Genomic DNA, 10,866 nt, shown 5'->3' on the forward strand with positions numbered 1-10,866 from the left:
TTATTTTGACAGGCGTGTCCTCCGTTCCTCCATACCTCTCTGACGGGCTGACAGCGGTTGTGTTGGAGATGAGCTTTGAGTGGCCCTGGCAGTACAATTTCCCCCCCTTTTTCACGTAAGTACAGGTGATTCTGCGACGCCGTGAAGGCATAAAGAAGGAAAACAACACGGGAAACATCTCGAGTTATTTAAAGCGATGTTTTTGGTCTCGGAGCTGAGGATTTTGTAGCTTATCGCCGTGTAGCGGCAGCGCTAAGGAAGTGTTCAGCGCCAACAGCGAACAGCCTCAGAAAACCAGTTTAGTGAGAGAAAGTTAGGAAAACATCATTATTAACAAGTTTTCTGTATAAATGTTGAGTTTTCATTTCATTTTGAGAGCTAGATAATCGCAAAACTGCACAGAGCTGGTAACGTCAGCTAGATACAAACACTGCTATATAGCTCCACCGGTCAGGCATAACATTCTGACCACCTCCTTGTTTCTACGCTCATTGTCCATTTTATCAGCTCCACTTACTATATAGGTGCACTTTGTAGTTCTACAGTTACAGACTGTAGTCCATCTGTTTCTCTGCTTACTTTGTTAGCCCCCTTTTACCCTGTTCTTCAGTGGTCAGGACCCCCATGGACCCTCACAGAGCAGGTACTATTTGGGTGGTGGGTCATTCTCAGCACTGCAGTAACACTGGCGTGGTGGTGGTGTGTTAGTGTGTGTTGTGCTGGTCTGAGTGGATCAGACACAGCAGTGCTGCTGGAGTTTTTAAACACCTCAGTGTCACTGCTGGACTGAGAATAGTCCACCAACCAAAAATATCCAGCCAGCAGCGTCCTGTGGGCAGCGTCCTGTGACCACTGATGAAGGACTAGAGGATGACCAACACAAACTGTGCAGCAGCAGATGAGCTATCGTCTCTGACTTTACATCTACAAGGTGGACTGACAAGGTAGGAGTGTCTAATAGAGTGGACAGTGAGTGGACACAGTGTTTAAAAACTCCAGCAGCACTGCTGTGTCTGATCCACTCGTGCCAACACAACACACACTAACACACCACCACCACGTAAGTGTCACTGCAGTGCTGAGAATGATCCACCACCCAAATAGTACCTGCTCTGTGAGGGTCCATGGGGGTCCTGACCACTGAAGAACAGGGTAGCAAAGTATGCAGAGAAACAGATGGACTACAGTCTGTAACTGTAGAACTACAAAGTGCTCCTATATGGTCAGTGGAGCTAATAAAGTGGACAGTGAGTGTAGAAACAAGAGGCTGGATTTAATGTTATGGCTGATTAGTGTATATGTATGTTCTTATGGATGGATGGATGGATTATATAATCTAAGTAGAAAAACATTCATCAATAGAATGGGAAGCTCTGGAGCAGCTGCACATGAGCCTCAGGTCACCATGTCCAATGCCAAGCGTGGGCTAAAGGGGTCTAAAGCCCCCCAGCACTGGGCTGTGGAGCAGTGGAACTGTGTTCTCTGGAGTGATGGAGCTCCATCCAATACCTTTGGGATGAGTTGGAGTGATTCAGAACTGACCATCCAACATCTGTACCTGACCTCACTAATGCTCAATCAAATCTTTACAGCAATGTTCAACATCTAGAGTAAAGCCTTCCCAGAAGAGTAGAGGCTGTTACTGCAGCACAGACTCACTATTAACACCTTCATTTCAGAAGAAATGTGAACTTTTGGACATGTATAATTAACCTCTCTGTGCATTTTGAGGACAGTCTGCCGGCTGCAGAGCTGTCAAAGTGAAGTCTGGCCTAATTGACTGTCTTTAATATCTAATTTAAGGTTTTAACCAAACGTTTCTGTCTTTTCTTTTTTAGATTACAGCCAAATGTTGATACGAGACAGAAGCAGCTGGCGGCCTGGTGCTCGCTCGTCCTGTCGTATTGCCGCCACCGGAAGCTTTACACAGTGGACGTGCTGGAGGCTCAAGAAAGCCCAGTGTTCAACAACAAGAAGATTGAGAGTATCCTTCAGAGCTACGGCAGTGATGTTGGAGGAACAAGAAAAAAAACTGTTTACAGCTCGTGTGCTATTATAATGGTGTCTGAAAGCTAATCAAAGCTTGAATATACTTACTGGTCACCCTAGTTCAGAGGTCTTTAATTAAAATTCAGTAAGGTCCAGTCAAAGAACATTTCCTCAAGTAAAGGTCCGGAACATCATAATGTCTAACTTACATCATGATTCAGTGCCACATAACTGTTTACTGAAGTAGCCTAGTAGGTATATCAGCATCTTATACAGTCAACAACTGAATGTCAAATCAATTAAAGTACAGTTCAGTAAAATTTCAACAATATTTACTGTCAGTTTTCTCTTTTTAGATCACAGCATGTTAAATAACTTCCCTCTGACTCACTTTCTTCTCCGACTGCTGTGTCGCCCCTCGTCCCTCCCCTGTGTGTGCGTCACTCATTCGAGTCTCAGTGCTCATCGCAATGCACAGATCTGATTGGCTGAGTAGCGTCACGTGATTTTTATAACGCATACGATTGGTCTGCGAGTCTCCGGCCGCTAAAGCTACCTTAAAGGCTAGAAAAGCTAAGCCGATTAAAACAGGACCACCCATCCAAATTAAATAATTCTCCATAGTTTATCGGTTATAGGTCCAGGTTCACATAGGACAGCGCCTGGGTCGGTCTGCCTATTGGTGACCTCTGCCCTACTAGTAGACTTAGTCGATTTTTCTTTCAAATTAGTACTTTTTGTGTTTTTAGTAACAAAATATATTATAAAATACATCTTTTAAAACGTGATTTGAAACCTACATGTTCTGATATTCAGTAATGAGGAATTTAACGATATTCAACATGTGCTTAAACATTGTGCTCAATAAATACATCATCAAGTATCTGTTTGAAATATCTATGAAATCTAGTCATCTGTCTGATGCTAACATATTATTTATTTTAGGGAAATATCCGCCCATACAGTACAATTCTGATATCATCATGCATCCATAATACATAAATGTACATCTTGTACATCTTAATACGATATCATGACAATATCATAATTACCTAACCTTTTATCACAGTTTATCATGGCTGCTCTGGTCTGAAGTTTGAGCACCGTCTGACAGGTAAATTGTACGCTGTGGCTCTTTTTTCTAGACAGACCAAATTGCTGTAAAACAGTTAAAACTACACTCTCTCCCAACTCCCTGGCCACTTTATCAGAAATCCCTCTCATGTAGCTTCGCCTTGCTGGTGTTCACTTAGAGACTGCAGCTCATCTGCTGATGCCCAGTTTATCTTACCCATTCTCTAGTCCTTCAGCAGTGGTCAGTTTTTTGGGTTTTTTTTGCGGACTTTTGCAAACAAACTGGCTGTGAAAACAAGCCTAAGTTTTCTTCTCTGACCTCTGTACTCTGGTCTGTAATACTGTGGTCAGTATTTCTAGTTAAAACCTTCTCTTTAAAAGCCTTTTCTCAAAATCCACAGGCCTGTCATCCCTGTTAAAACAGTGTACCCTTTCTGCTTGTTTGCCCTGACCTCCGTCACTCAGGAAAGCTCTCTGTTGAGGCCATACAGGTCATCTTTGAGGAACTGAGAAAAAAAGGTAATCAGATAGGATCATTGAATTAGTGCATTAGTTTTAAGCACAGTGGTCTGCTTGTGACGTACAGTAGCTATAACGATTGCTTTCTCTGTTGGGCTTGGTCACAGGGAACCTGGAATGGATGGACAAAAACAAAACACGCTGTTTAATCATGTGGCGAAGACCCGAGGAGTGGGGCAAGCTGATTTATCAGTGGGTGAGTCTTCCGTCTGTCTACACAAGGGCATGGTTTTGGTTTCAGAAGTAGAAGGACACTGAGAAGGTCACTAACTAAATGTTAACCTTAGCTAATGCCAGGATCAGACTACATGAATTCAGCCCGATTTTGACACAGCCGACAGATTTCCAGCGTCGGGCCCGAATATGATTACGGAAAACGACGAACAGGTCTTGTAGTGTCACATAATCAAAGATGGTGATGTGGCCTCTGGGATGCCCCATGACACCCCAACAAGAATCTAGCATGTCAGAGTTTCTGGTATTTTCCTGCCTAGACTGACGTCTCCTGCGACATGACATAAACCAGTGGGCTGACAAAGCACTGTCTGATTTGTCTGGTGCACATCACTGTAAACACAGTGAAGAGAAAGAGGGACGTTGCTGTTGCAGCCGTCAGGTGGAACTACGAAACAGAGGAAATGTTCGTAGAGCTGTGGCAGCAGAACCCCTGCCGTTCTGACATTTCCTTGAGGGAGAACCATGACAGAGTTCTAAAAGATAAATGTTGGAGAGGAATAGCCTTAATAGCGTCTGTTTACATGCAGCAAACCTTGTAGCTAGGACAGACAGCCCATATTGGCCTCTTCTGAGACCCAGGATCGGCTCCACAATCACCTTTTCTTTGTCTTTTTCTTTAGAACACAAAACCACCAGCATCACACACAGCGCTTCTGATTGACACTTTCTTTACCCGCCTCCCCGACGACCTATGAACTTGCATAAGAGCTTGAACGATGACTGTTCGGTGTTAAACTTGTGGTTTTGCTAGTCTCTCAACCAAGACACGGCACGAATTTATGACACTATGATCGCCTAATCTGACATAGTGATCATCGTGAAAGACAAAAATATTGTGTAGTCTGATCCTGGCATAATTTGCTCCAGTTCACAGTTAGTGTAGACTGTTGAGCATTCTTTAGATAATAGATAACACTTTCCATGCAAAGAAGTCTTTCTTCACCATTATGCCCACACTTGATGCTCTGGGTGCTGTGCAGTGCTCTGACAATATATAAGAACAGCAGTAAATAAGTGTTAATTACAGACAAATGTTAACTATTCAGCAGGGCTACATGATTCACTGTTATACAGAGTGATTCAAAAAGATTCATCCGATTTCAAAATTTCACTTGTAAATCGTTACAGATCAATGCAGTAAACTGTAAATGGTTTAAATGAGCATAAAGTTTATTATGTAATTGTACAAGGTCTCAGTATGAACCTCCTCCAGCTGTACAGACAACATCAACACCATAGTCAAGTTCATCCCATACTGGATTGAGCATGTCGGTGTCGCTGCACTCACGGCTCTTTCAGTGCGATTTCGGAGATCATCCAGTGTTGTGGAACCAACGCCGAACGCTCTGAGCTGTTGGAGCTTCACTGCCCACGAAAATCACGCTGCACAGTTACGGATTCACTCTTATTGAAGTGGAGAACGCAGAACGCTTTCTGCTCACGGGTCTCATCTCCTCTCAGACTGAAGGGAGCCATCTTCTACTGACAATCAGGAACTCTATGACCCTCTCTTTCAATTGGATTGTGATTGGTTCCTAGGGGCCTCACGGATGTAAAAAAAAATATATATATATATATATTTTTTTAATTACCTTGTATATTGAGTTTAAAGTGCTGTTGACTAGCTAGCTGTGCTGCACCCGAAAAGTTAACATTATAGTAACAAAGCATAAAATGCTTGTGCATTTCACGTGCAAAGTTCATACCTTCTTTTATTCTTGTCCTCATTCCTGTCACCAGCACTGTTCAGAACAATGTTACTTCCCTGTCTCCTTTGTTTTCTGGTTGTTCTTAAGTGTTGAATATTTCACCACATGGTGTCCCACAACTTATGGTGACAACAGTGAACCACAACACTTGAATTATACTAATTTGTGTTATTTTTATATGATGCATGATGCACAGCATGTAGTGGGCTAATGTTAGCCTAATGCAAATTTATAAGCCTGTTAATTTTGTAGTGTTTAAGTATTAAACACGTATTCTAAGCTATGTACGAGTTTATTTCTGTATAGATGTTAACTGATAAAGATGTGCAGTGACTTGACACGCTGATGTAAGCTGCAATTTATATGGTCTTTCCCTTTTGCTTTTTTCGTAGGTCTCAAAAAACGGCATGGTCAACTCAGTGTTTACACTTTATGAACTTTCTAATGGTGAAGACACAGAAAACGAAGGTACCTCTGATTTCCACGTCAGTTTCTTGAGTGCTCTGCTGTCAGAAATGTGTTGCTTAGTACACTAAATCACAAACGCTCAGATATGTACAACCCCAGTTCCAAAAAAGTTGGGACGCTGTGTAAAATGTAATTAAATGTAAATAAAAACCGAATGCAATGGTTTGCAAATCTCACTGACCCATATTTTATTCACAGTAGAACATAGAACACATATCAGATGTTGAAAGTGAGGCATTTTACCATTTCATGAAAAACATTAACTAATTTAGAACTTGATGGCAGCAACACATCTCAAAGTTGAGGCAGGGCAACAAAAGGCTGGAAAAGAAAATGGTAGTAATAAAAAAAACAGCTGGAGGAGCAATTTGCAACTAACTCACATGGCTGGGTATAAAAGAGCAGAGTCTCTCAGAAGCAAAGAGGACCAGAGGTTTACCAATCTGAGAAAAACTGCGTCTAAAAATTGTGGAACAATTTCAGAAAAGTGTTCCTCAACGTAAAATTGCTAAGTCTTTGGATGTCCCACCATCTACAGTAACAATATTATCAAAACAGTCAGAGAATCTGGAGAAATCCCTGTACGCAAGGGACAAGGCGGACGATCAATACTGGATGCTTGTGATATTCGGGCCCTCAGGTGGCACTGCATTAAAAACAGGCCTGATTCTGTACTGGAAATCACTGCATGGGCTCAGAAACACTTCCAGAAACCATTGTCTGTGACCACAGTTCGCTGTGCAATACACCGGTGCAAGTTAAAGCTGTATCATGCAAAGAAGAAGCCACATGTCAACACGATCCAGAAACGCTGCTGTCTTCTCTGGGCCAAAGCTTATTTAGAATAGACTGAGGCAAAATGGAAAACTGTTCTGTGGTCAGACCACGGACGCCATGTCCTGTGGACTCAAGAGGAGAGAGACCATCCAGCTTGTTTTCAGTGCGCAGTTCAAAAGCCTGCATCTCTGATGGTCTGGGGCTGCATTAGTGCCTATGGCGTGGGCAGTTTACACATCTGGAAAGGATCTATCAATGCTGAACAGTATATAGAGGTTTAAGAACGACATATACTCCATCCAGACAGCGTCTCTTTCAGGGAAGGCCTTGCATGTTTCAGCAAGACAATGCTAAACCACATACTGCATCCATCACAACAGCATGGCTTCACAGAAGATGAGTCCAGGTGTTGAACTGGCCGGCCTGCAGTCCAGACCTTTCACCAATAGGAAACATTTGGCGCATCATAAAATGAAAAATCCAGCAACGAAGACCCAAAGAAGACCCAGAACTGTTGAGCAGCTAGAATCCAACATCAGACAAGAATGGGACAACATTTCTCTCCTAAAACTCCAGTGATTGGTCTCCTCAATTCCCAGACGTTTACAGAATGTTGTTAAAGAAGAGGGGATGTTACACAGTGGTAGACACGACCCTGTCCCAACTTTTTAGAGATGCGTTGCTGCCATCAAATTCTAAATGAGTAAATGTTTTTCATGAAATGTTAAAATGTCTCACTTTCAACATCTGATATATGTTCTGTGTTCTATTGTGAATAAAATATGGGTCTATAAGGTTTGCAAATCATTGCATTTTGTTTTTATTTACATTTATTTACATTTTACACAGCGTCCCAACTTTTCTGGAATTGGGGTTGTATTTTTATTTCTTCTCTGTCAGTATTAGTACCTCATTTTATTAGACTTAAGTACCAAGTGTTGCCACTGTAACTATAATTGACTCCTTGGAACCACCGGTGGTTCCAAAACGCACTTCGTCATATTCTTTACTTCATAACTTTCATATTTCATAAGCTACATTCTAAAGGTGGGGGTCGTATGAGAGCTGTAACTGTCTTCTTTCCAGTCAAATAGATGGTGATGTAATTTTAAACCCTTATAATAAAAGAAACTGAACTAATTTTTTTTTTCTGCTGAAAGTCGACCCATTTTTTCACAAATCTGGGATATAAACTATAAACAGACGGCGTCTCTTCAGTGATCTGCTCTGTAAAAATTATTATTATAAAATAATACAAAGATCGTCTAAGATTTTTGGCTTTCAGCAGTAAATTGTAAGCATATAGCAATATGTGTATCATAAAACACATGTTCTGTTAATTTGGGAGCTTTTAAAAAAAAAATTATTTTATGTAGTTACTGAATAATTTGCCTTGTGATTTGGGCATGTAAACCTATGTAGAACCTTTTTAAAAATCGTTCTATATAGCACCAAAAGGGTTCCTTCCATTGTAACAAGCAGAACTCTTTTTGGTGCTATATAGAACCATTTTCAAACAGGTTGTATATAGAACCATTTGCAGCACATTCTCCATCAAACTGAAGAACGATTTCACGAGGCAAAGAATTCCTTAATCATGCAAAGGGTTCTTTGAGTGTTCATGGTTCTATACAGAACCATTTTCTTTACTTCTTTTGTGTGATTTCAGGTTTCTTTGCATCATGAAAGGGTTCTTCAGAATGTGCTGTAGATGATTCTATATAGAACCTTTTTGAAAAGGGCTCCCAAAAGGGTTCTTCTATTGTTACGATGTTAAGCTTGTAAGAATACATGAACCCTTTCGGGTGCTATATAGAACCATTTTCAAAAAGGTTCTACATAGAACACTCTACAGCACATTCTCCATCAATCTGAAAGCAAGAACGCTTTCGTGATGCAAAAAAACTCTTTAATCATGCAAAGGGTTCTTTGAGTGTTCACGGCTCTGTACAGAACCATTTTCTTTACTAAAGAACCCTTGAAGAACCATCTTTTTAAGAGTGTATAGTAGGTGTGTTTTGAGTGAGCAGGTTTTCTTTGTTTCTTTTCTAAGTGCTGTGGTAACTGATCATGTGTTATAGCAGAAAACGATATGACTGAAAATTGCGAGTGTTCCTTTAAATTTCAAGAGGCAGTTAAATTCTTTACACCTACTTCATTTCCCAGAGTTCCATGGGCTCGAGGACTGGATGCTGCAGCGCTCGCTGCAGGCCCTGCAGGCCGAAGGCAAGGCGGAGGTCATCACGCTGGACGACGGAAAAGGAGTCAAGTTCTTCTGAATTGCGCTTTTTCAGTTTCAGACTTTGGGAAGGCGGGTTATCGGGCTCCTTTAAGCCCAGCCTGATTATTTTTTTCCTTTATGGTCTCCTGCGTTCAGATGGGCTCCAGGCTGGTTTTAGAGCTGGTTTTCCTGACACAGATTAAGCCTAGTACTGGACTAAAAAGCATTTCCTACCAGTCTTAGGCTGTGGCTTGAAAATCGCAGCTCTAACCATAGCACTCCATCACTTAGAGGAATAGTTTGCTGAAAAATCTGAGGTACATGATTTTCCTTTTGCCACGAATGCAATCGATCAGCCAAATCTTGCTTCTTTATTTTAGAACTGGAGCTAAGAGGCTAACGTTGCTAACAAGCACTTGACGTCAATGGTCGCCCAAAACGTTTCTGTAAAAATACATCCCCAGAAATTCACAGACTCAAACCACATCTAGGTATAAATTCAGGTCGTACAAATAAGTCAGTGTGGTTTAGAACAGAGCATGACTCTGTATAAACTATACGAACATATAAGAAACCTCTCCGTATCGCTAAAAGAACAGCCAGCCATTTGGGAGAACCGGAATCGCTGCTTTTCTCAGCAAAGTTTGGAATAATTTCACACAAGACGGCCAAAAACACAGACGCTCAGTAAACAAGCTAAATTAAAACTGATTGTGCACAGAATATCAATAGCCTCAAATGCACACAAAAAAAGATGGTTCTTCAAGGGTTCTTTAGTAAAGACAGTGGTTCTATATAGAATCATGAACACTCGAAGAACCCTTTGCAAGATTACAGGGTTCTTTGTATATTGAAATGGTTCTTCAGATTGATGGAGAATGTGCTGTAGATTCTATATAGAACCTCTTTGAAAATGGTTCTGTGTAGCACCAAAAAGTGTTCTTCTATTGTAACGATGTCAGGCTTGTTACAATAGAAGAACCTTTTTGGTGCTATATAAAACCATCTACAGCACATTCTCCATCAATCTGAAGAACTCTTTCACAATGCAAAGAACCCTTTAATCATGGAAAGGGTTCTTTGAATGTTCATGGTTCTATATAGAACCATTGTCTTTACTAAAGAACCCTTGAAGAACCATCTTTTTAAGTGTGTATATATTGCAACCTGAATATACACATGAAGAAATGACTGTTGGACCCACCAGTGACTCTGCGGACCGTCTCTTAGCCACATATAGCAGGTTAGCCCAACAAAGTTTTGCTCAGTTGTTTACATAATTAAATTAAATTAAATTGACAATTTAAAGCAAGAAAATGATTGTCGCATGTTTTTGTGGGAGCAGTTTTGGTGACTATTTTTACTTCAGTGTTTGCTAGCACAGTTACCTTAGCAGCTCTGGTTCTAAACAGTCATGCAGTGGCTTATCAGCTGCATTTGTTTTAAGTGAAAAGTCATTTAAATTTTATTTTAAGCTGAACTATTCCTGTAAAAACATACTCCAGCGATTGACATGATTCCTTGTACTTGGGAAAGAACAGAAAATGTGGACATTTATAATAGAGGCCAATGGGCTGATGCTGAAACACCTGCCCAGCTGACCTGTTATAATTGTGCATTGAGTTAACAGATTTTCTGTTTTTTATGAAGTACGTCGTTCATGGTAATCAGTCTAAGGCTATAGATGCGTCCGGTACCGATTAGGTTGAATAATCTTGGAATATTTCTTTGATTATTCCATTTAAAGTCATTATTGTGTGTATAAGCCCAAAATACATGAACCCTTTCCTCGTTGGAACCGTTCTGAATCCGTGGTTTTACACCTGACTGACGTAAGATGACTCGAGTCTGTTCAGTGAATTTAGCAAAACA

At 40.9% G+C, this 10,866-nt stretch overlaps 1 protein-coding gene across 1 annotated transcript; it reads left to right on the top strand.

Moving 5' to 3' along the window:
• On the top strand, window positions 1–9,783 carry vps25 (vacuolar protein sorting 25 homolog). Its single transcript, XM_036573321.1, has 6 exons — window positions 1–115; window positions 1,839–1,984; window positions 3,529–3,582; window positions 3,690–3,778; window positions 5,921–5,996; window positions 8,940–9,783. The coding sequence occupies exons 1-6, from the start codon at window positions 69–71 to the stop codon at window positions 9,050–9,052; spliced, it is 525 nt and encodes a 174-aa protein (XP_036429214.1). The 5' UTR covers window positions 1–68; the 3' UTR covers window positions 9,053–9,783.
• Window positions 9,784–10,866: the final 1,083 nt, after the last annotated feature.

This window comes from Colossoma macropomum, unplaced genomic scaffold (assembly GCF_904425465.1).
Source record: "Colossoma macropomum unplaced genomic scaffold, Colossoma_macropomum, whole genome shotgun sequence".
NCBI classification, from domain to species: domain Eukaryota; kingdom Metazoa; phylum Chordata; class Actinopteri; order Characiformes; family Serrasalmidae; genus Colossoma; species Colossoma macropomum.

Excerpts from the sequence above, each read along its gene's own strand:
- vps25 (XM_036573321.1), top strand. The coding sequence starts at position 69 with ATGAGCTTTGAGTGGCCCTGGCAGTACAATTTCCCCCCCTTTTTCAC. Across the intron at positions 3,583-3,689 it reads TGAGGAACTGAGAAAAAAAG|GGAACCTGGAATGGATGGAC; the intron begins GTAATCAGATAG and ends GCTTGGTCACAG. Across the intron at positions 3,779-5,920 it reads GCAAGCTGATTTATCAGTGG|GTCTCAAAAAACGGCATGGT; the intron begins GTGAGTCTTCCG and ends CTTTTTTCGTAG.